This window comes from Gossypium raimondii, chromosome 11 (genome assembly GCF_025698545.1).
Source record: "Gossypium raimondii isolate GPD5lz chromosome 11, ASM2569854v1, whole genome shotgun sequence".
Lineage (NCBI taxonomy): Eukaryota > Viridiplantae > Streptophyta > Magnoliopsida > Malvales > Malvaceae > Gossypium > Gossypium raimondii.
In genome coordinates this window covers 56,593,437-56,616,615 of record NC_068575.1, presented here as the reverse complement: position 1 = coordinate 56,616,615, position 23,179 = coordinate 56,593,437, and the positions used below count along the sequence as shown (strand labels likewise).

Genomic DNA, 23,179 nt, shown 5'->3' with positions numbered 1-23,179 from the left:
AGGGCTTGGAAGATTGAACCTCTAAAGGGATGAAATTGATGTAGGATATAGATGGAACTGAAGAAGAGGTACACAAGCCAAAAGGGGAATAATTCTGGAAAGCACTTACATATGTTTGATTTAAGTCAAAGAAATGAGAATCAAACCTAAAACGTTCAATTGTCTGTTAGCACCGCAAAATGTTATTAGCAGAAGTTAAATGTGAAACATGAAGATTCTATTTTTCGGACTTTTTTTCTTATTTTGAAATATGACTTTTACAAGAATATTGAATTCCAAGCAAGTTAGATGTTCTTGACCAACTCCACCGAACTAACTTGAATTTTACTTCCCACCAACTACCTTCCAAATTCTACCAGCTTGATTCATTTCTTCTTTCCCTTCTACTAAAGAGATAAATGCAAAAAATGAAAACTTGAAGGGGTAAATGTAAAATTTTCCCTACATTTCCGCTACTCCCGAGGCTCAACGGAAAAGCCAGAAATCACTCAAATCAGTTTTCAGTTTTCACTTTGAGTCCTCGGCCACAGCCAGCCGATTATTGACGTCATCATTAGCAGGGGAAATAAATTTCTGATGTAATAAAGGCTAAACTTAAACAAGAAAATAAGAGAAGAAGGGTTTAGCCGTTTAGAGAGAGCTGAGCAGTAACAATATTAGCACACTGACAACCTTAAAAAAATGAAAATGAAATGAAAGGCGGAGAGAGCAAATATGACATTGCTACCCACAGTCAACGGTTGAGATCCGGCACTCTTCGAATCTAACGGTCAGCTCATCTGTTCTCATTTTGTCCCTTTCTGTAGACGAGAAGATCAATGAGAGTTGGTGGCTACTGGTTACGAGTTACGACTACTTGCCCCCATTGCCTTTTGCATTTGAATATATATTATGAGTTAAAAAGTCTCTCTTTCTCTTCACATTACCTATAAACAAAGCGGCCGAGGGTCATTTCCTTTCCCTTTCACCAACCTCTCTATTCGATCGAAAAACAATGGCCTCTTCTTCCTCTCTCACCCTATCTCAAGCCCTCCTTGCTCGAGCCATCTCTTCCCATGGCTCTGCCCAACCCTCTGACCACCGCGTCTCTCTCTCCGCCCTCTCTATTCCCACTTTCTCCGGCCTTAAATCTGCTTCCCCACGCGCTTCCACTTCCTGTCGCCGGCTTCCCACGCGCTCTACCCGGAATCACCAAGTCCGTTCTGCCGCTGTCGAGACGATTGGTACCGCCGCCGAGACTTCATTGGTCGAGAAATCGGTCAATACGATCAGATTCTTGGCCATTGATGCTGTCGAGAAGGCCAATTCAGGGCATCCTGGGTTGCCCATGGGCTGTGCTCCAATGGGTCACATTTTATACGATGAAGTTATGAGATATAACCCGAAGAACCCTTATTGGTTCAACCGTGACCGTTTCGTATTGTCCGCTGGTCACGGTTGCATGCTACAGTATGCTCTGCTTCACCTCGCTGGTTACGACAGTGTCCGAGTAAGTTTCTTTAGAAGTCTTCAAAGAATTCATATTATTGAGAGCTATTTGACTTTGGATACATGCGTTTTTTTTATTATCTGTTTGTTAAAAACTGGATCTGAGTTCCTCTTTATTTATTTGATAAATTATTTTTATTGTTAGGTAGTACTTCTTTTTAGGATGATTTATGGTAAAAGACAGTTGATTCTTGCACTAAAGGACTAAACTTTATGATTATCGGATTATCCTTTAGGAAGATGATTTGAAGAATTTCAGGCAGTGGGAAAGCAGAACCCCAGGACACCCCGAGAACTTTGAAACACCTGGAGTTGAAGTCACAACTGGTTTGTTTGACTCCTCTGGCAAAGTGATTTGTATTTGATTTTATCAATAAAAGTGAAATGTGTGCGCTTATATCTGGCTTTTTCCTTTACCCGCAGGTCCTCTTGGTCAAGGCATTGCAAATGCCGTTGGATTGGCTCTTGCTGAGAAACACTTGGCTGCTAGATTCAATAAGCCAGACAATGAGATCATCGACCACTACACGTATGATTACTCGCCAATTCTGTCCTTTGTTTTTTATTGCCTGCATGCTCAATCTTAGTGATAGTTTGGCCCTTGTTGTTGTAGATATGTTATTTTGGGAGATGGTTGCCAGATGGAGGGTATTGCAAATGAAGCTTGTTCACTTGCTGGACACTGGGGACTTGGAAAGCTTATAGCTTTCTATGATGACAACCACATTTCCATTGATGGGGACACTGAAATTGCCTTTACAGAGAGTGTTGATAAGCGTTTTGAGGGGCTTGGGTGGCATGTTATCTGGGTCAAGAATGGAAACACTGGCTACGATGAAATTCGTGCTGCTATTAAGGAAGCAAAGGCTGTCAAAGACAAGCCCACTCTGATCAAGGTCTGATATTTTCGAAATGCTTTGTTTGGAAGTAATACGCTTGTATTCTAGATTGATGTGAATATTGTATTCTTGAAATTTAAAGGTTCACGATTCTTAGTTAAACTCATTTCTCCGCTATAACTTTTGATAAAAGTGTGCTGCATCATATTAGAAGCATGAAGAATGCCCTTATTGAAAATTGAAAATTCTTGCTTCTCTCTATGTATTTACACTTGACTTTGTTATTGAGTTTTTTGAAGTTGCTTTTTCTTCTTGTTCTTTTCAGGTGACAACCACCATTGGTTATGGATCTCCAAACAAGGCAAACTCATACAGTGTACATGGTAGTGCATTGGGTGCCAAGGAAGTGGATGCTACTAGGAAAAACCTTGGATGGCCATATGAGCCTTTCCATGTACCTGAAGATGTGAAAGGGTAAGGGGAGATCAGTAAATATTTCATCTGATTATATTTTGGTTTGGTGTTCATACTTTTCTGCCATTTTTGCAGGCACTGGAGTCGCCATGTCCCTCAAGGTGCTGCTCTCGAAGCCGAATGGAATGCAAAGTTCTCTGCATATGAGAAGAATTACAAAGAGGAAGCTGCAGAGCTCAAGTCAATAATCACTGGTGAACTACCTGCTGGCTGGGAGAAGGCACTTCCAGTGAGTAGACTTCTGATGTCAAACATCCATAATTTTCACAATTTTCTTAATATGATTAATGCAGTCTGATTTTATTGGAATGTAGAATGTCTAGTGACCCTTTCTTTTTGCTACTTCCAGACATACACTCCAGAGAGCCCAGCTGATGCTACCAGAAATCTCTCTCAACAAAATCTCAATGCCCTTGTAAAAGTACTCCCAGGTCTTCTTGGTGGAAGTGCAGATCTTGCTTCTTCCAACATGACCTTGCTCAAAATGTTTGGGGATTTCCAGAAGGACACCCCTGAGGAACGCAATGTTCGGTTTGGTGTTAGGGAACACGGAATGGGAGCTATCTGCAATGGCATTGCCCTTCACAGCCCTGGCCTGATTCCATACTGTGCTACTTTCTTTGTCTTCACTGACTACATGAGGGCCGCCATTAGGATTTCTGCCTTGAGTCAGGCTAGAGTTATCTACGTTATGACCCATGATTCCATTGGTCTTGGGGAAGATGGACCAACTCACCAGCCAATTGAGCACTTGGCAAGCTTCCGTGCAATGCCTAATGTTTTGATGCTCCGTCCAGCTGATGGAAATGAAACGGCTGGAGCATACAAGGTTGCTGTCCTCAAGAGGAAGACACCCTCAATTCTTGCCCTTTCCAGACAAAAGCTACCCCAATTAGCTGGAACTTCCATTGAGGGGGTTGAAAAAGGTGGCTACATCATTTCAGACAATTCTTCAGGCAACAATCCTGATGTAATTCTGATTGGAACTGGTTCTGAGTTAGAGATCGCTGTTAAAGCTGCTGATGAACTAAGGAAGGAAGGGAAGGCTGTAAGGGTTGTCTCCCTTGTTTCATGGGAGCTCTTTGATGAGCAATCAGATGCCTACAAGGAAAGTGTTTTCCCATCTGCTGTAACAGCTAGAGTGAGTATTGAAGCTGGATCAACATTTGGGTGGGGGAAGATAGTTGGATCCAAAGGGAAGGCAATCGGAATTGATCGGTTTGGGGCAAGTGCACCAGCAGGGAGAATATACAAGGAATTTGGTTTAACTCCAGAGGCTGTTATTGCTGCAGCCAAAGAACTTTGCTAAGCTTGGTTCAATGTCTCTGCGGAAACTTAAGGTTTTCGATTGAAGATGTCGCTGAAGAGCTATTCCAATTGTGACAGTCTCTTCTGTTTTGTTTTCTTTAATAAGAAACAGATTCAAAATTTCTTTTGTTGCTTATGATTCATCAATAGCAGCAGTGAGCAAAAGGGAGGTTAGAGTTTCTTTATGTTTATGGATTTGTAACTTCTCCTGGGACTTATCCGGATTTCTGCTTTGGCCTGAGATATAAAATGAGTTTGTATAATTTTGCTTTTCAGAATAAACAGTTTGATTCCCCCACACTAAATTGCTTATTTTCTACCCTTTACTTGTTTGACGTATTTTATTGAAGTATCAAGTAAATATAACACGACCCTACCCAGAAAACGAAAGGTGGTGGGTGGTTGGAATTTGTTGGTAGGTTCCAGTCATTAGAAGCGAAACTTAATGATTCGGAAATGGTTTCAAGCCATTCAAAAAGGCTTGGGGATGTTTGTGGTCGTTGGAGATCCTGTCTATCTTCTTTGTCTTTTATGACTAAAAGTTATTTGACGAACAATGGCTTGCAAAAGTAGGAAATTTTCAGTCTCTTATTTTCCTGCCGTATCTCAGTTTGTTACCATGAAATTGACTGTCAAGTCTGGTATTGGCATGGGACCTATTTTAAGAACATGGTTGTTGGTTTTATGCATGATTTGGACATGAAAAAGCTACTTCAGCATATTCAGCATATATCCTGATTCCATATTATTTTTCTTCAGCCGCCTTATTATTTTGATGGTGAACCGTGGAAGGTGAAGGTCTACCTACAACACAACTATTGGATTTCTTTTGCCTGTTATGCTCTCTTGCTATAAAACAGATCCAAGGAGAGGACTGTGAAAGAATTCTAATATTGAAATTTTTTACATATACTTGGATTCAATTGTTTTCGTTAATCATCTTTCAGAGATCTTTAGTTGTTAGGAAGGCTAATATATTCTTTCATTCTTTGCACTGCTTCTGGCAAGTCCTTTGCACCCTAAGGAATGAAACAACACTTACAAGCTTGAAACCTTTGCTGCAGTTTAATGGGAAACATCAAGCCCAAAATGCATTTGATTTAAAAATGATGCTTACTTTTTTTATTATCAGTAGTTCTGAGCAATAAGTGATTTCTGGGGATGAACATATATTTGGATGTTGAAATATGCATATTTCTTCTCCTCCTCCTCCTTTTCTTCTTCTTCTTCTTCCCAACTAAAGACTATTTCCCTGGTTCTTTTCAGCAGCAAAAGGAGACTGAAAGAATGATTGCTGTATGCACAGACACAACTCAGAAGGTAGATTCTAGCTACCTTTATTCTTATACAAATCCTTTAGATGATGCTCGGAGCAAGAGTTGAAGAAGGGCCAGATTATTGTGTAATCATTCCTCCATCCGAGAAATTAAACTAGACAGCAATTGTGATGACCGCCGAATGGCCTTGGCATTCTCTCTTGCAGCCTTCCCTGACTTGATTTGAAGTTGTCGACAAAGAATAAATGAGAGAGGTTCATCCCACTGTCATTAAAACAAGATAATAAAGCAAATTCAGCCTTGCATTTGATGTCAGCTTTTAATCTTTGATAGTCTCCTATCATGGGCAAGTTGAGTTTGCCATGATAGCTTCCTAAATTGTAACTCCTTTTTCTGCTTAGAGTGATGGATGACATGGTGTTTAATCCTTGCCATGAAGACTGTAATATTAAACAGAATGAAACTCAACTGAGGATTGATTCATTGAATATTTCAAGGGCTCTCACCATTTTTTTCTTCGAGGCCTGCAACACAGATTTGCCTTCCATGTCTATGAAAACAGGGAATTTTCTTTTATATTTTGCACACATACAATTTCAGTTGAAACATTATTGTGAGAACTTGGAAAAGAAGTTAGTATAATCTATGGAGCGGCAGTTTAGATTGCCGTAACAATAAGAGGAAGAAACCGACAATGGCAGCAGATTCAGTAACCAGAAGGGAACTTGTTTGACAGGGATAGCTATTGTTGATCATGGGATAAGCGTATTTTCCATAAATGATAGAAAAACATGCACTTTTTACTAGTTCCTGGTTACATTAACTAGCCAGGCATGGAACTTGTTGCCTATTTGCCAGCTCTAAAGTAAGGACAACTTAAAGACAGCTTCCTTTCCACCAGATCCTCACATGGGGTTGGTGGAAGCTGTGAGGAAATTCAATGCTAGAAATTGTCACATGTTGTTCAAGAACAAGGATGAAGATGAAGATGATAGGTGAAGGGGCAATGCGTAAGGAGGTTTTTGGTCAGAGTTTGGTGTAAATCTTGAAGCTCACTCTTCTTTAATTTTGATGGGCTTGTAAATGAAGTAAAGCTTTGTTTGAACAAGCTTAGTGTAATTCTTTCTTCAGATTTTAACCATGTGAATTGCTATCTACAATCCACATGATGCTAGCTTAGCTTACATAAATTACAATCCAAGATTTCTATAGAAAATTCCAGAGGAAAGTTGGTTGCTTTTGGCTTACATTGCAATAATAATAATAACTACAGTATTTGTAGTGGCATCATAATGTATTTATATTTGGAGACACTTTGACATGGATTAACATTAGGAAACAAATGAATCAGAATGATGCTGCAAAAAAAAAAAAACCATTTTTAAGTTATTAATTGCATATTTTGGCAAAATCATGCTGATCATGAATGAGAAATCATCTTAAATTGTTGAGAAAGTTTTAAGTTTTAATTGTCTCTGTTTTTGTTTTGTTTTTTAATTGTCAAAAGAAATACAACAAGAAAATGTTTAAACTCCCTAATTTTAACCAAGTCCATTGATTTCTTTAAATTAAATACCATTTGTTTTTATTAAAAAAACCCTCTTTTGTTCTCTCTTCTTTAATTTTAGAGCCATTAGAAGAGAGACTAAATAAACCCAAACCAACAACAAACAAACAAAACAAACAAACCCTTCCTTCCAAAGATTCCCCATTTCATCACAAAATAAAAAGAGAGCTTGCACGAGAGAAGTCCACCACCACCCCCAACCCCAAAATCCACCCCCAAACTAATAGACAAGATCTCCCCTTTCCGCCTTTACCTTAGCCGTCTCCGCCGCCGCCGCCGCCGCCGCCGAAGCAGAGTTATCCTCAAACGATAGATACCCATTTCTCCAAATCCTAATAATAATAAAAAGATATTCCAAAGTCGACGTCTTTTTCCAAATAACCTCAGAAATGTCAAAACAAATGTCTCATCTTGACGACATTCCATCAACGCCGGGGAAATTCAAGATGGAAAAATCGCCGTTCGTTCACAATCGGCTGAGGTGGCATTCCTCTCTTGCAAAGCTCACATTTTGGTCATTTATCTTCTTGGGCCTGATCTTGATCTTCTTCTTTCGATCTCCCTCTTCCAATCCCCTTCCGCAAGATCCTTCCCGACGCTCTCTCCGTACGTACAACTGGGGTGGACCCGCTTGGGAAAAAAGGGTTCGTTCCTCTGCTCGTGTCCGTTCCCACAATGGCATCTCCGTTTTGGTTACTGGAGCTGCCGGCTTCGTTGGAACCCACGTGTCGGCTGCTTTGAAAAGGCGCGGCGATGGTGTTCTTGGACTTGATAATTTCAATGACTATTATGACCCTTCACTGAAAAGAGCTCGGCAAGCACTTCTGGAACGAAGTGGGGTTTTCATTGTGGAAGGAGATATCAATGATTCGGCTCTTTTGAGGAAGCTTTTCGAGGTTGTTGCATTTACGCACGTTATGCATTTGGCTGCTCAAGCTGGGGTCAGGTATGCAATGGAAAACCCTGGCTCTTATGTTCATAGCAACATTGCTGGTCTTGTTAGTTTACTTGAAGTTTGTAAGTCAGCCAATCCACAGCCTGCAATTGTGTGGGCTTCTTCTAGTTCTGTTTACGGTCTTAATACCAAAGTTCCGTTTTCTGAGAAAGATAGGACTGATCAGCCTGCTAGTTTATATGCTGCTACTAAGAAAGCTGGTGAAGAAATTGCACATACTTATAATCATATATATGGACTTTCTTTAACTGGTTTGAGGTTTTTCACGGTTTATGGTCCATGGGGAAGGCCGGATATGGCATATTTCTTTTTCACTAGGGATATTTTGAAGGGGAAGTCCATACCAATATTTGAGGCAGCTAATCATGGTACGGTGGCTAGGGATTTTACCTACATTGATGATATTGTTAAAGGGTGTTTAGCAGCACTGGATACTGCCGAGAAGAGTACCGGTAGTGGAGGGAAGAAGAAGGGTCCGGCTCAACTGAGGGTATATAATTTGGGGAATACTTCGCCTGTGCCAGTTTCAGATCTTGTGAGTATCTTGGAGAGGCTGTTGAAAGTTAATGCAAAGAGGGATATTATGAAGTTGCCACGAAACGGGGATGTTCAGTTTACTCATGCCAATATTAGCTTGGCTCAGAGAGAGCTTGGATATAAGCCCTCAACTGATTTGCAGACTGGTTTGAAGAAATTTGTCAGGTGGTATCTTGGTTACTATAATGGTGGGAAGAAGGCTGCTGGGTAATTCATTCTTTGAATTGCGGTAGGATCCTCCAAATTCTTGTTCATTATCATTCGAATCCTTGTTTTTAACATTTCTCTGTTCGTTAGGAAATTATCGTTGTTTCATACATCTTTAGTGATGCCATCGTATAAGGAAGGATATTATGTCCTACTTGGGAGAAGTTTTGTGATAACTGGACATTGTTTGCTGGCCAGGCACACGTTGTATCAAAAGAACACCAGATTTTTTTTTTTTCATTTTTCTGTCCCTTGAAATGTAACTGTTGTAGTTTTTCCCTTTAGAACTTATGAACTGATAGAGCATATGTCATTGATAATAAAATTGAACTCGATAATATGACCGTTGGGTTGCATTTGGAAATTTACTTTGTGACTTTTCTTCTAATGTTTACCAATCCCCACCCCTCAAAGCAAAAGAAAAAAGAAGATGCCCTCCAACTTCATTGTACTTTTGTAAAATTAATGTGCTCATGTTGATGCCTTGCTGTTCTCTTTTGCCTTTAAGATAAGTAATTTTTTCTTGACTTTGACACCTTAAAAAGCCAATGGTCCAAGTTTTGCTTATTTCTTCTTTTTTAGTTAATGCTAGATCATTGCTAATTGCACATTTTCATTCAATAGCATAGAGGTATTGCTCCTTTCATATTTTTTCTTAGAGCTTGATATAAATGAATAAATATGATAGGGTTCCTAAGATATGTTTGATTGAGTTAATGTTTAAGAGCTGACAATCGGCTGTTTAACTTTAGGAATATGATTTTTCTGTTACTACTTGATTTATGGATTTTTTGAGCTTTGTACACAAAGTAGTGTTATCCAACTTGGTCCATGATCCAAGAATCATTTAGGTTTACAAATAGTGGAACACTAGGCGATCCAAGACGATTTTATTCATGGCGTGGTCCATAAAGAACTAAAAGATCCTTATCAATAGAAGCATCTGCTTAAAGCTATCTTTTGATAATTTATTTTAGCATTGGCATTTTCATAGAAAGTGGTGTCTTTGTAAGTCTTGCAGCGGTTGAAAACCTCATTTTACACGATGTGAGCATAATTTATGTAGCTAAAATGAAGTCACATGGATTGTTCATCAAAGCAAGATATGGAATACTGGTTCAGACACATCTAAATCAGTAGTTTTTTTCTCATATTATCTAAGAGCGCTTATTGTATCTTGTGGGTTTGATGCCATTTGTCTACTTTCAGAATCATAAATGTTTTTAGTGTTCCACTGGCAGTGAAAGATAATTATGGGTTCTTTCATTGAAGAATGTACTTTATTAAGGAGGTTGACGAAATTCTTACCGAGGCAACTCTTTAATAAACATCAAGCCTATAGTGCTAGTTTAAAGAATTTGATGAAGTGTTAGATTAGATCAAATATGTTGTCTGCTAAACTAAAACTTTCCGAGGCATCTATCGAGTTAACTTGACCAAAATGACGAGGCTCCATAATACGTCTTTTGTACTTATCTTACTAGCTTGATTTGTGTTGAATTTTGCTGTTTTCTGTGTCATGGTCAGTATTTGTGGATAAGGAGAGATTTTTTATGTACGAAGAAGTCCATTGAATACATGAGAAGTCAGAATGGTGTTGAGGCATGTGCAGTTGTCTGTGTGTAAGCTGTTGTTGGAATGGGTGTTGAGGAATACGAGATGGGATGAAAAGGTGGTGATGGTCTCCCAAAGTGGATAACCTGGCTTTTTTTCTGTTGTCCCATTGTTCCAAAGCCTCAAGGCTCAAGGATTGGGCGTTTCCTTTATCCATCTTGAACAATGGAAATACTCAAATTTCAGGCTCGTTTTGCATATCATAAATGAGACAAAATACCTCCATAAGGGTAAGAAAGTAATTTGAAGGATTGAAATCCTAATTTAAAACCGACAAAGAAAAAATTGCTGGGGTCATTTTGCCTTTGAAGTTTTCTTGGGCTAATCTACATAAATAATAGGCTTAATTAAAAACTAAACCATCAATGGCAAAAAATAATAATAATAAGGGCCCGATAATGAATCACTAACAGAAGGACTAGAAGAATAAAAACCCTAGCCCAAACTTCCGTTTTGATTCTAGGCTAGGGTTTCTTTGCTCTTAGCAATTAGCAGGCAATACAGAATCAGAGGTGAAGCAGCTAAGCTTGGAATTCTTCCATCATGGGTCGTATGCACAGCCGAGGGTTTGTATCCTCTTTCGCATCTCTTTTTTTTCTTTTCTTTTCTTTTCTTTCTAAATCTTTTATCATAAACAACCATGTGATTATCTGGTCGAATTGTACTGTAATTGCTTCTTTTTTTTGACATGCCTGTCTGTGCAGTAAGGGGATTTCTGCATCTGCCCTGCCTTACAAGAGGACTCCACCTAGTTGGTTGAAGATCTCCTCTCAAGATGTGAGTCGCTGTTTTAATCATTCCCTAAACCTTTGCTTCTGCTTTAGTTAGGCAAATGAATGATAGTATCCTTTTACCTTCTTTAAAAGAGATTTCGACTTTTCGTTTCGAAATTGGTTACATGAGAAGTGGAGTTACTCCTTTAATCCCTTATGTCAGTTGAGTCCTCGAAGAACCAGATGCTTTAACAAATGTAACATGGTATAGTTGTTATCCTCATTGACTGTGATACAATTCAATGCAATGTTATGCTCTGCTTGAAATCTAAAGTTATTCTATAGTAATGCATACATTTTAAACTGGTTGCTTTGCTTCATTAAGTGAAACTTGTCAGGATTTATGAAGTAAAACTAAAGATAGGTTCAATAGAAAATTGAAGTTTGATATTGCATGTACTTATGTTTCAGTATTTTGTTTTGACTTTTTTCACCTTTGTGAAATGTGGAATCTTAATATTCATTTATTCTTTCTGTTGGTTACTTGACATAAGCCTCAAGTTGTTTCGAGCTCAGGTTACCATATTTTTGTGGAAGATATTATTTTGGTTTATGTATCCCACAAATGTAGCTGGAAGTTGTAGTCTTGAATGAATGAAATAATAGTAGTTGTTAATCAAGTCTTCCTCAAACCCCTATCTTGATTTCATCTTTTAGGTTGAGGATAATATTTGCAAGTTTGCAAAGAAGGGTTTGACCCCATCTCAAATTGGTGTCATTCTCCGAGATTCTCATGGGATTGCTCAGGTGAAGAGTGTTACTGGCAGCAAGATTTTGCGGATACTGAAAGCCCATGGTGCATCTTTATTCAACATTTTCTACTATTCCATTTTCCTTCAGATTGGAAGATTAACATTCAACTCATCCCTTTGTCTTTGTCAGGTCTTGCTCCTGAAATACCTGAGGATCTGTACCACCTGATTAAGAAAGCCGTTGCCATCAGAAAGCATCTTGAGAGGAACCGAAAAGACAAGGATTCGAAGTTTAGGTTGATCTTGGTTGAGAGCAGGATCCACCGACTCGCCCGCTATTACAAGAAGACAAAGAAGCTGCCACCAGTGTGGAAATAGTGAGTATTTCTGTGGTTATTGCCTTTTACTCTCTACTTTCTTGCCTTGAAATTGGTTTTAACGCGTAAATCTTAACGAGCTTTAATTTTTTCCCAATCCAGCGAGTCTACCACTGCCAGCACTCTTGTGGCCTAGATAAATCAAATTTTGAACTGTCCTCCCGTGCTTCAATTGACATTCTTCCGGATGGGCTAGCAGGAGTTGGACTTTTTGTATTACATTCTATTAATGCCGTAAAAGAACTAGTCCACTTAATTTGAAGTTGAGATACTTAATGTGTTAAATCTTATGTTTAGTATATTGGAATAATTCATTTTCATTTCATTTTTTCATATTTGAAGAGTTTTTTCGTAGAGGTTTTTTCTTGGATTTGTTTTACTAGGTAGAATTGCTCCACAGTACACGTGAATCAGTGGAGGATGACGACCACAGAGGGGAGGAAAAAACAAAAACTCATTGGAAATTTACTTAAATTAATTAAACGGCATACAGATGAGATCTTTTAATACGCTATCAAATTAAGGCAGCCTGGGATGTTGATAAAAACTAGATACCTCCTGGTTTGCATGCTTACATGAAATAAGCTCCTAGTTAAATCTATAATTGACTTGCAGGCTTCGAGGTTGTAAGGTTCCAAACTAGCCATGATGTACGTAAGGTGTGACTTCTGAATTGGATGTTGATAAACTATCCAACAGTGAATATATCTCCATAACTTGGGGATGCGACTTATCTTGCACAAAGAATTCATGAACAGTTCCCTCTAGTTCAATCCAGCTGCAACCAGGAATTTTCTTCAAATTTCTTTCTTTCATCATCAACCTGACACTACTAACAGCGTTCCACATACCCAGACCAGCATACATGTTGGATAGAAGTACATAAGAGCTTGAATTACAAGAGTCCAGTGTGATTAAATGCTTAGCCGCTGGTTCTCCAACATCAATGTTCTCATGGTTTTTGCAAGCACTGAGCAAACTTCTCCATATCACATCATTGGCTTCAATAGGCATTTCCTCTATAAATTTTCTTGCTACATCTATTTGCCCTGCCCGGCCTAGGATATCTACCATGCATCCATAGTGTTGCAGCTTCGGTACCATCTTGTGAACTCTTCTCATGATATCAAAGCAAACCAGGCCTTCCTTCACCAAGCCAGCATGGCCGCAAGCATTCATCACCCCAATATATGTGATATCATCAGGTTCCACACAAAGCTTTTCCATATCCATGAGCAATTTGAAAGCCAATTCACCCATGCCATGAATGGCTAATCCACCAATCATAGCATTCCAATGATCAACAGTCTTATATTTTATACCCTCAAAAACCAACACAGCATCCTTTATGCTCCCACATTTTGAATACATGTCAATAAGAGCAACGCCAAGCCTTCCGCCCAAAGAGAACTTTTTTTGCTTTAGATAATGATGTAGTGCCAACCCTTTGTCGACATGCCCTAATTGTGCAATTGCTGAAAGAGCAATCAACAATGTGGCACTATCAGGTTGCAAACTACAATTCCTTTGCAGATGATAAAATATTTCCAAAGCTTCTCCACAATATCCATTTTGGACACAACCAGCCATCATGGCATTACAGACAACAATATCTCTTTCTGACATTTCATTAAACAAAGACCTAGCTAGATCAATCTTACCTACTTTAGCATATCCATTGATCATATTAGCCCAACTGACGACATCCCATCTCGGCATCTTATCGAACAATATCTGGGCATCTTCCATGTTCCCACACTTTACATACCCATTAATCATTGAATTCCAAGAAATCAAATCTCTATCAGGCATTTTCTCAAAGAGTCCCAAAGCCAAACCCATCCCATCTTTCAATTGCGTGTAACCACTAATCATGGAATTCCAAGTTATCAAATTCTTTTTCTCTAGTGGCATAACGTCAAACAACTCCTTTGCTAAATCAATCATCCCCCTTTTAATATACCCATCAATCATCGAATTATATGAAACAGAATCCCGCATAGACATTCTATCAAATAATTGACGTGCATATCCAATAAACCCACAGCGTAAATAATAAGAAATCAAACAATTTTGTAAAAATAAATCAGACCCAAAATTCAGCTTTCTAAGCAAACCATGTACCTGCATTCCTTCCTTCAATAAACCCAATTGAGAGCAGGCTTTAAGCACCAAAGACAACGAGAATTTATCAAAAGGAACCCCATTCTCAAGCATCAAACAGAGAATGATAAAAGCTTCTTGCGCCTCACGTCCATGAGAATACGACTTTATTACAGCATTCCAAAGAAAAGGGTCCTCGTCTTGTTTAGGTGAACGAAAAGCAAGGTACGTAAAGAAGACATAGCGAGCGAAATCGACTAAAGGAGTGAAGGGTGAAGGAGAGAAAGTGAGGACGATTTTGGTGGTGAGAACTTGGCTTCTGATGAAACCAGTGGTTATTAAACGGCCGTGGATTTGGTTTACGTCGGTCAGAGTCCTGCATTTCTGGAGAAGAGCTAAAGTTGGCAGTGTTGAGTTCCAAGGCTGGTTTAGATTCGCACAGGTAAGCATCAACTCTATTTTCTGTGCTTTAGATTCTACAATCCCTTGTTAGAAATTAGTGTGTCCATACTCTAGATATTATCATCTTTAGATATTATTTGAACAAAAAGACAAACGCTTCAGATATTATCATCTTTCAACGGTTTTCAACGGCCAAAATTCATGCACTATCCAGCTACGATGGAGTGGATTACAAAACGACATCGTTTGTTTCTTTCAAAAGAAAAATGAGCCTGGTTAAAGCCCACAAGTACGACCAAGAAAGAGCCAAGGATAGACCATAATGAAATTCTGCCCTTTCTTTTCTTTCCATTTCACTTGTATCGCTAGTTTTAATGCAAAACAACTTTAAAATGAAGAGTTTCTAGTGTTCATTTACTCAACTATTACCAGAATCCCAAACAAATACACATGTAGCAGGATAATGAATGCTTTCAACTAAATTGAGAAAAGATCCATGCTTCGGAATTATTGTTAGAACCCTATGAGCACTAGAGTGCAGTGACCAAAGCGGCATAACCAGTATATGCTCATACCTGGTTCATTCTATATTAATCCTAACAACCTTCTTGGTTCTACCCCCAGAAGTGGTTCTTGCTTCAGTGTTTGCTCCTTGATTTCCCATGTTTCGGGCCTGCTCTCTATATGGAAGTCTCCAACTGTCCTTCACTGCCACTCCCATTTGCTCACTAGTTCCAGATCCTACATTCGCATTGGATATTGAAAAAAGAAAATGAAAGAAGTGATGCCAAACTCATATCCCATGAAAATTATACCTTCTTTGTTAACGATAAATTTTCTAGTAAAACTAGAATAAATGAGTTTATATGCTCAAAAGAAAAAAGAATAAACAATAAGATCTCTACCAATAATCGCTCATAAAGGTTAAAAGAAACGTTTACCAGCTTTCGCAGGTGCACTAAATCCATCGCTCCAACCAGTCAAATGACCCTGACTATTACCTTCCCAGGCCTTTTCAAACTCTGCAAGCTCGTCTAATAAGTTGCAATATGAAAAATATCAGTTCCATTCAAGCACAATGTTCTTGAATAATCACAGTAAGCAAACCAGGGAACAAACCTTCATTCAAGTTGTGTAATGTTTGTGTTGTGTCCACCTTACCATCTGAGCTCAGCTTCCTTGTAACAGAATGGCCCTGCATGAACAAAGGAACATTCTCAATCCTAGCAAGAATTAAATGCACAAATTACTGCAAGTGAAGGTTAAATCTTTGTTCTTCCTTTATCATTTCTAAAGATCTCTCGTAACAGTGAGAGGTAGCAAACGAAAGTGAACAAATAAATTAAATGCAGTAGAAGCAAAACTAACTCCGAGGACAAGTGGTAAGGAAATAAACTGATTCCAAATTACAGCATGAAAATATATCTGATGACAAAAATCAGTTCTAAAGTAGAGCTTAAAAATAAATCTCATTGTGACAATGAAATAGATAACTGCAAATCAACTAGGTACTTTGAAATTGTACAACAAACTGTACATTCAATGAATTGTGAAGTTCCTTGGAGGATATGCCCTTTCAGAACACACCCAAAGTTGCAGTTATTTAATGCAATAATTGACATATATAACTGCCCTCTTTAGCGTCACATTTTTTAATTCTTCCCAAGAAAGGCTAGTGAGACCACCAATCGAATAATTACCTTATCATGAATTCCTCTAGAAATCCTATGTGTTGCTTGACCAGTTGTTGTATCTGCTTCTTTTCTCTCCTCAATCACCACCTGAAAGACCAACACATACGTTAGAAACAAGAAGATTTTTAATTATAATTGAGCAATCACTACAAAGAGCTACTTACTCCATCACTGCCTGTCTTCCTGCTTCTTGTAGAAGTGTAATAAGTTCCATCTACACCTCCATATGTAACTCTGGAGGTCTGAAAACTAAAATTAGGAGCTTGTGCCTTTGAGCCTTTCACCTTGTCATACTCATTCCTAATATTCAAATTCAGAATCTTCCCATCTGTTAAATATACCACATCAATCATTATGATATACAAAAATACAGGTCTTATGCACTCATCCAAAATCAAATTCCATTTACCATTATCACTATCATCTAGGTGCTCAACGAATGGCTCCTTGCCTGAACCATCATGCTCAGTGTTGCCTTCATCTTTTTCTTTGTCTTCTTCACCATCAGAGTTCAGTTCTTCTATAACTATTCCCTTTCCTCCATTGCCCTTTGGTGCTTCACGAGAAGTTGTACTTTGATCAAAGATGCTAGGTTCAAATATGCTACTGAACGGACGACTGAAGACGGGGTCATCAAAAGGATCTTTACCTCCAAAGAGGCTAGACATCATACCATTATGGGATCCGAAGCTACCAAACCTTCGGAAAGCATCAAATGGCTCACCCCTATCAAAGAGGTCTTTTGAGCTTTCTCTTCTCCTCTGCATTTGCCTGCTGTCTGAAAAGAACATAACAAGTTTAAAAAAGGAAACATGCTGATAAGAATTGGCAAAGATGGCCTTGAGAAAAACATTGTAATAAATATCAAAAAAGAAATTCAACACCAACAATTAAAAGTTCGAAAGTGAAACATTTTTGAGATATACCAAAAGAAAACTTTTACCATCTATCCATTAGAGAGGATACACTTGAATAATAAAATGAAACCAATCTATCAACTCCATCAACCATCATCTATCTAACAAGTCAAAGAGATAGAGCTTTTCCATATTTGATCTCTCAAACGCAACTTAACAGCAAAAGATTTCAAAAATAATTTATAGGGCATGTATTGATAAATTAATCACATTTGTTTAAAAGGAGATGCTAATTCCTTCAGATTGATATTAAACTAGCTAACTAAACATGCAGCTGTAAGGCTTATTTACGCTCCGTTCTATTGCTTAAAAATAGAGGGAAAAAACTATTCAAACGAGAAACTTTCACATATATAATCCTTAAATTACTGAAGTGCTCATTTCCTATAACAAAACCATTTCGTTATTAAAAAATATTCATCATGAACTCGGAATTCACATGATCATAGATGAAGAAGAATCGAAATTCAGCTTCAGGTAATCCGCATCCAGAATTTGCATGAAAGCTATCATAATTCATAAAGATAGATAATTTTGAATGAAAGAAAATATCGAATATAGCATGAACCTGATTCCCTAACTTCTTAATGCGGATTCAAGAAAAAGAGAGATGATATTACCAGGTGAAATGCGTTGGATTTCAAATATCGGAAGAAATATTTCAAATGAAGCACAAGGACGTTTCGAGGTTTTTTCTTTTTTCCTTTTCTATTCTCTTTGTGTCGTGGTCAAAATTGCTCTCACCACCTTTGAATTCGGGACTAAATAAGAACGTCTGAGAAGGTGATACGTGTCTCACTCTCTTCTCCCAGCTAAAGCTAGAATGTTCCAGGTCTTAATTTATTGGATTTTGTTTAAATTTAAAAATTATCAAAATGGAGTTTGTATCAATTTTTTTTATTTTAATATGAAATATACATATTAGCGCGTAATCTAATACCGTATTAAAAAGGAATTTTGTTGGATTAGCGTACCACCTTAGGCTTTCAATGAAAATTTATGGACTTACATTACGGTAAACAGATACAAAACCCTTGCACTATTAATAATAAATTTATCAATTCCGTAGGCTGATGAAGAGAACTTTTAGAAATAATGAAAACAAGAACATAGTATGCCACGGTTGAATAGAAAATGGATGATTATCATCCACCAAAAGCAATCTCTATATTTCCAATCAGTACGTACAACAAATCTACAATACAACGTCGTCTAATGTTAACATTTCATAAACAAAGCCTACTGCTCTCCCTCCACCATTTTAATCATATGCTGCTTGCTTTCCCTGCTTCATATTCTCTCTCTTCCTCCCTCTACTCTTTATTTCTAGGTGAAGAAGATGCCTGTGGGAATCAATGGTTAGAAGCCGAAACCCAACACTGAGCGTGATATATACCTCACAAAGGGAGCGCCACCTGAAGCTTCTGTTTCCATAGATAGTTAGAAGAAAATTTTCCTACCTGTGGTGGTTTGGTTTTTACTTTTTAGAATTCCTGGGAATCAAAATCAGGCTTTGATGGATATTCAAGACCCTGGAGTGCTGGCATCCGTCGTAAATCCTCATCTGAATAACCGGGAATGAACCAGTATAGCTTGTCTGTTCCAAACACCTATACATATACCAAAACCAGAACTTGAGTAAACTGATGACGGTTAGCATGCCAGAAAAGCCAGCTACAAGAACACATACTCCAATTACCCAGTTACAGTGTAAAACTACTAACTTCTAACCAATAATTCAGCACAAATACTAAAAAAGTTGGCCTCCAACAAAAAAGGTACCAACTGCCACGAGGACTTGTCGAATAACAATTAGAAGCAAAACTTTTAAAAGAAGAAATTCCAGACAACCCAATTGATAAAGGACAGTAACAGGGATTAATTGATTTCAACCAGATCAATCATCGAATGACCAAACATCAATGCCTTTTTTGTGCAAGAATTGCATGTAATGGTAAATAGCGATGTATTTGTAAAAAAAATTAACCTGTTCAAAATTTTTCTTTCGACCAAGGTCATAACGCCATTTTGGAGTGCTTTTCTTCTCATATGCCTGTTTCAAAGACAATAACCAATTTTGTCAGTAACTTTGAGTCCATTTATGCTGCATTCTAATCATCAAGAAGCGGAATACACCACATGATCTAGCTGAAAGATGGATCTAAATTCTCATTGAGGATATTCAGTAAATTAGGGCAGGGGGAGACGGGGAAAAATTAACACACTAATGATTTTCAGCATGTCTCCCGGTATTATGGCACGGTACTAAAATAATAAATAGAATGAAAAATACTAAAAAAACCCAACTATTATGACATGAAATTGAACTTCAATATGAAGAGAAAATCACAGTACCTCAATGGTAGTGGTATTAGCTGAAACCAAAGATATGTGCATGATCAAAAACCCCAAGACGCTCAATGCAAATGCCAAATTCAAAACTGTGACAAGAGAACATAGTCATACATTTGTACATAGTCGCAGAAGTTAACTTGGTCAGAAGATCAGTCAAAGCAACACTTACCAAAGGCAAGGAAAGTGGTAGCAAGGGTGCCGGGGGTTCCGGGAATTTCTCCATCACTAAAAAATGCTATGAAATGTGGCAACAAGGCCATAGTCACAAGACTAGTCTCAAGGAACGTGTAAAACTGCAGTGATGGGAATACATAGTCAAAGCAATCCAAGAAAACCGAAGTATTTCTCCTTAACATCTCATGAATTGCAATCATAAAATATATTACTATAATCAAAATGTTAGAGCAAAAAGAAACACTCCCAAGGCACAACTTATGTTTCTAAAAGAGACTTGAAAATAGGAACTCCAAACTTGTAGGACTTCAAAAAGGACAAAATGTATGGACAACTAATTCAAAAATAAAGCAGACATACCAAGAAAAGAAGAAAATACTTGTAATTTTGTGCACCAACACAATTGACTACCCACACACAATGATGGTCCATCTTTAGCACACACCGCCCACCTGAAACAATGATATCAATACAAAACTGGTCATCAACGATAACAACATTATTAGCAAATCAAGAACAATTAACGGAGAGTTTTGGTAAATGAAGAACTTACAAACAGAACAATGATGGCAGCGGGGTGGTTTCAGCTGGTTGCATTTCCGACAATATCGAATTCTTTGATTTAATGGGTCTGGCTGCGAACCATTGAACTCTGAACCATTCAATGGGTCAGCCTCCCCTCTCTCCTCGTCCATAGCCGGCCTCCAGTTAGGTGGCACACTACCCGGGTCAGTCAAAACAACAGAAAAGTAACTCCATAACAGCATTATCAACTGCAGAATTACATAAAAATTTCCACATTTAGAGAATTAGTTTCCAGAAAACAATTAATCGTCCATTACTGTTACATTCTTTTAGAAATGCAATAACATTAATCATAACCCCAGAACCCCAAATACTGAAATTTTTAATGATTCATAACAACTAAGGCAAAAAGGAAGAAAATATAAGATCTAGAAAGACCACTAACTAATGAATAAGCAAACACAAAATTCAAGCTTGGATCTTTTCAGAACCATGTTAATGATTTTAACAAAAAAAAAATCCGCGTTACTTAGTTGAATTTAATTTCAAGAGACCTGATGTCTAATCTAATTACAAAACCAATAAAAATATGTTAAATGTCAAGATATGTAATCCAGAGGAAGATATGTAAAACCTAAGAAAACCCCAGTAACAAGTTTGGAGACTTACGAAACAATGAAAGAAGAACAAGATAACAGCAGCAGTAAGGGAATTAAAGCCACCATCGTATAAAGCTGGGCCATAATTAGTAAAAACGACAGAGTAGTATGTGACACCCACGACCCCTAAAACCAAAAGGATCATGATGGAGCCCAGAGCCCTCAGAGCCGTGCAAAACTTGAATACATTCCAAGCCATCGTTGCTCCGGATCTGTGCATAATACCCAGCTAACCAATAAGATAAATAAAACCCTTCTGATTCACAGTGCTTTGTAACTCTTAAAAAACAAGGGAGTCCTAACTCCTAATTAAGGTTGTCTGAATGACTTAGAAGATGAAGCAATCTGAGGTTTTCCAATCGAGAACAGTGGAGAAGAAAACTGGGATGACAGTGAAACAAGAAAAAAGAAAAAGGGTTTCCTTCCGAAAAGAAATGAAAGAAAGAAACGTTTTTCTTTCTGCAATATATTGTGAGAGAGGGATTTTGAATCTAGAGCGTATGGGATTTGGTATACACCGGGATTTGGGTTTCCAGGTAGGCTGTGGAATCCATATCCATCTTGCCAGACTGAAGACCAGTAAGAGAGGATTAAAGAAAATATCTGGTATTTTCCTTTCTTGGACTAAAAAGGCAATGGGTAATTGGGAAAAAATACTTAAAAGCTAATTACGAGGGAGATGTATTAATTGTTTTATTGCGTCATAAATCATAATCCTTAACGGTGGCTTAAAATTTACTTTTTCACAAATAATTTTAAACAATGGTATTCTAAATATTGTATATCGTACATTAAATTTTTATTTTAAATCAAATAAGTAAATGCTTTACAAAGGAAAGCTTTTAGTTTCTACCAAAAACGTGATTTATAAATTTTAAATCAAAAGGATGTATATTTATTTTGCGTGAATAAAATAACAAAGATAAGAAAAGTCGCATAATTAATTCTTGAAGTCATACACAACACTTAATAATTAATTTTGCAAATTACGAAAAGGTTTCATAGTAAATTGATAACAATGGACTTAATTGAAAATAAAGAATTAAATTTAACTCAAAGTAATAATTAAATTATTGACCATCACAAATAAATTAGAATATGAAATATTTGGAGTTAACCTTTGATAATTTAACATATCTATCATGCTTATGGACCCAAAAAGAAGCTTTTGCTTGTCGTCATAGGGTACTCAAATGTGATGCCCAATCGTCATTGCATCGGTAACAGGGGCAAGGCAAGACCAATTTCACATCTCTAACACACACCCGAAACAGAAAGGAAGGGATATGTTGGGGAATGGGAGGAGAGCGTCACTGGAGGGATTGGCTACATTGGGTCCTGGCAGGTAAGGTAAGATATTATCTATGTCAAGTATTATTTTATTTCTTAAAAGCCTGTTGACATGATATTCATATATGAGCAGGCAACAAGATGAAAAGCTTAAAATCTTCAAAGCAGATCTCAGATCTCCCGAGAGTTTCAATGCGGCCATGGAAGGTTGCCGTAGGGTTCTCCATGTTTCAGCTCCCATGGATTTTCAAGATAACGAGCCTGAGGCAGTGTTGACACAAAGGTCAGTCGATGGAGCACTTGGCATAGTGAAATCATGCTTGAGGTCCAAAACAGTGAAGAGAGCGGTCCACACTTCCAGCATTTCCGCAATGTGTTTCAACAAAGAGAATGTGGAGAGGATGGATGAGAGTTTTTGGACTGATGTGGATTACGTCCGATCGGAACATAACTCGTACGTAAGTTCTTATGCCATATCCAAGACTGAGACAGAAAAGGCAGTCTCTGAAGTCGCAACAGAACATGGATTGGATTTGGTGACCATCATTCCTCCCATAGTCGTCGGTCCCTTCATTTGTCCAAAGATGCACGGTTGAACACGCGCCGCATTGGCTCCAATCTTTGGTTCAAGTTAAACTTTGTGTTTAATTTGTTACTTATTGATGCCATTTTAATATTGGTATTAAGAGAGTTTATGAGTTTTCATTTGATATGGGTGCAGGGAATAAGGATTACATAGTCTTCTAATCAATGTAGCAACGGTTCATATTGATGATTTGGCAAGGGCAATGATTTTCCTGAGGGAAAAAGGAGATTTAATTGTTCCTCAGACACAGTAACTATTCAAAAGATTGTTGAAATTCTTTCAGCTAATGATCCAGAATTCAAGCTTGCAGAGTGAGTAAAGTTTTCTCAAATACATTGCTATCTATTCCTGGGACTAAAAGCCTTG

At 37.9% G+C, this 23,179-nt stretch overlaps 7 protein-coding genes across 9 annotated transcripts; 4 read left to right on the top strand and 3 right to left on the bottom strand.

Moving 5' to 3' along the window:
- The first annotated feature begins 809 nt into the window (after positions 1–809).
- Positions 810–4,414, top strand: LOC105802590 (transketolase, chloroplastic). The gene is made up of 7 exons (XM_012634302.2): positions 810–1,489; positions 1,725–1,815; positions 1,912–2,017; positions 2,102–2,384; positions 2,653–2,801; positions 2,877–3,030; positions 3,151–4,414. Exons 1-7 carry the CDS (start codon positions 995–997, stop codon positions 4,108–4,110), a joined length of 2,238 nt encoding a protein of 745 aa, XP_012489756.1. The 5' UTR covers positions 810–994; the 3' UTR covers positions 4,111–4,414.
- Positions 4,415–7,020: 2,606 nt separating this feature from the next.
- On the top strand, positions 7,021–9,020 carry LOC105802593 (UDP-glucuronate 4-epimerase 3). The gene has a single exon (XM_012634305.2). The coding sequence runs from the start codon at positions 7,343–7,345 to the stop codon at positions 8,654–8,656; it is 1,314 nt and encodes a 437-aa protein (XP_012489759.1). The 5' UTR covers positions 7,021–7,342; the 3' UTR covers positions 8,657–9,020.
- A 1,627-nt stretch (positions 9,021–10,647) lies between these two features.
- On the top strand, positions 10,648–12,441 carry LOC105802595 (40S ribosomal protein S13). The gene is made up of 5 exons (XM_012634308.2): positions 10,648–10,832; positions 10,971–11,043; positions 11,697–11,835; positions 11,922–12,108; positions 12,211–12,441. Exons 1-5 carry the CDS (start codon positions 10,810–10,812, stop codon positions 12,242–12,244), a joined length of 456 nt encoding a protein of 151 aa, XP_012489762.1. The 5' UTR covers positions 10,648–10,809; the 3' UTR covers positions 12,245–12,441.
- Positions 12,442–12,547: 106 nt separating this feature from the next.
- LOC105802591 (pentatricopeptide repeat-containing protein At2g45350, chloroplastic) lies at positions 12,548–14,733 on the bottom strand. The gene has a single exon (XM_012634303.2). The coding sequence runs from the start codon at positions 14,659–14,661 to the stop codon at positions 12,748–12,750; it is 1,914 nt and encodes a 637-aa protein (XP_012489757.1). The 5' UTR covers positions 14,662–14,733; the 3' UTR covers positions 12,548–12,747.
- A 195-nt stretch (positions 14,734–14,928) lies between these two features.
- Positions 14,929–17,979, bottom strand: LOC105802594 (uncharacterized). Of its 2 annotated transcripts, none has more exons than XM_012634306.2 (7): positions 17,845–17,979; positions 16,717–17,085; positions 16,472–16,635; positions 16,314–16,394; positions 15,733–15,808; positions 15,555–15,647; positions 14,929–15,354 (listed from the first exon to the last, which is right to left on the bottom strand). In XM_012634306.2, the coding sequence occupies exons 2-7, from the start codon at positions 17,072–17,074 to the stop codon at positions 15,194–15,196; spliced, it is 933 nt and encodes a 310-aa protein (XP_012489760.1). In that variant the 5' UTR covers positions 17,075–17,085; positions 17,845–17,979; the 3' UTR covers positions 14,929–15,193. The 2 variants fall into 2 exon arrangements, with proteins under 2 accessions (XP_012489760.1, XP_052479926.1); XM_052623966.1 differs by having other exon boundaries at positions 15,555–15,635.
- A 368-nt stretch (positions 17,980–18,347) lies between these two features.
- LOC105802596 (probable protein S-acyltransferase 14) lies at positions 18,348–21,573 on the bottom strand. 2 transcript variants are annotated; one of them, XM_052623967.1, is made up of 8 exons: positions 20,948–21,573; positions 20,307–20,526; positions 20,114–20,205; positions 19,749–19,872; positions 19,580–19,665; positions 19,212–19,277; positions 18,685–18,834; positions 18,348–18,567 (listed from the first exon to the last, which is right to left on the bottom strand). In XM_052623967.1, exons 1-7 carry the CDS (start codon positions 21,155–21,157, stop codon positions 18,709–18,711), a joined length of 924 nt encoding a protein of 307 aa, XP_052479927.1. In that variant the 5' UTR covers positions 21,158–21,573; the 3' UTR covers positions 18,348–18,567; positions 18,685–18,708. The 2 variants fall into 2 exon arrangements, with proteins under 2 accessions (XP_052479927.1, XP_012489764.1); XM_012634310.2 differs by having other exon boundaries at positions 18,348–18,834; positions 20,948–21,572.
- On the top strand, positions 21,273–22,885 carry LOC105801452 (vestitone reductase). Its single transcript, XM_012632754.2, has 3 exons — positions 21,273–21,473; positions 22,212–22,282; positions 22,361–22,885. Exons 1-3 carry the CDS (start codon positions 21,273–21,275, stop codon positions 22,821–22,823), a joined length of 735 nt encoding a protein of 244 aa, XP_012488208.2. The 3' UTR covers positions 22,824–22,885.
- The last annotated feature ends 294 nt before the right edge of the window (positions 22,886–23,179 follow it).

Bases quoted from the DNA above. Each gene is read 5' to 3' on its own strand.
- LOC105802590 (XM_012634302.2), top strand. From the start codon at position 995: ATGGCCTCTTCTTCCTCTCTCACCCTATCTCAAGCCCTCCTTGCTCGA. The intron at 1,490-1,724 runs GTAAGTTTCTTT...ATTATCCTTTAG, and splicing joins CTGGTTACGACAGTGTCCGA to GAAGATGATTTGAAGAATTT. The intron at 3,031-3,150 runs GTGAGTAGACTT...TGCTACTTCCAG, and splicing joins GCTGGGAGAAGGCACTTCCA to ACATACACTCCAGAGAGCCC.
- LOC105802593 (XM_012634305.2), top strand. From the start codon at position 7,343: ATGTCAAAACAAATGTCTCATCTTGACGACATTCCATCAACGCCGGGG.
- LOC105802595 (XM_012634308.2), top strand. From the start codon at position 10,810: ATGGGTCGTATGCACAGCCGAGG. The intron at 10,833-10,970 runs GTTTGTATCCTC...CTGTCTGTGCAG, and splicing joins GGTCGTATGCACAGCCGAGG to TAAGGGGATTTCTGCATCTG. The intron at 12,109-12,210 runs GTGAGTATTTCT...TTCCCAATCCAG, and splicing joins CTGCCACCAGTGTGGAAATA to CGAGTCTACCACTGCCAGCA.
- LOC105802591 (XM_012634303.2), bottom strand. From the start codon at position 14,661: ATGCTTACCTGTGCGAATCTAAACCAGCCTTGGAACTCAACACTGCCA.
- LOC105802594 (XM_012634306.2), bottom strand. From the start codon at position 17,074: ATGCAGAGGAGAAGAGAAAGCTCAAAAGACCTCTTTGATAGGGGTGAG. The intron at 16,395-16,471 runs GTAAGTAGCTCT...TTGGTCTTTCAG, and splicing joins GGAAGACAGGCAGTGATGGA to GTGGTGATTGAGGAGAGAAA. The intron at 15,355-15,554 runs GTAAACGTTTCT...ATGCGAATGTAG, and splicing joins TAGTGCACCTGCGAAAGCTG to GATCTGGAACTAGTGAGCAA.
- LOC105802596 (XM_052623967.1), bottom strand. From the start codon at position 21,157: ATGCACAGATCCGGAGCAACGATGGCTTGGAATGTATTCAAGTTTTGC. The intron at 19,873-20,113 runs GTATGTCTGCTT...CCATCACTGCAG, and splicing joins AGTATTTTCTTCTTTTCTTG to TTTTACACGTTCCTTGAGAC. The intron at 18,835-19,211 runs GTTAATTTTTTT...GTATATGTATAG, and splicing joins GAAAGAAAAATTTTGAACAG to GTGTTTGGAACAGACAAGCT.
- LOC105801452 (XM_012632754.2), top strand. From the start codon at position 21,273: ATGAAGCAATCTGAGGTTTTCCAATCGAGAACAGTGGAGAAGAAAACT. The intron at 21,474-22,211 runs GTAGGCTGTGGA...CACCCGAAACAG, and splicing joins ACCGGGATTTGGGTTTCCAG to AAAGGAAGGGATATGTTGGG. The intron at 22,283-22,360 runs GTAAGGTAAGAT...ATATATGAGCAG, and splicing joins GCTACATTGGGTCCTGGCAG to GCAACAAGATGAAAAGCTTA.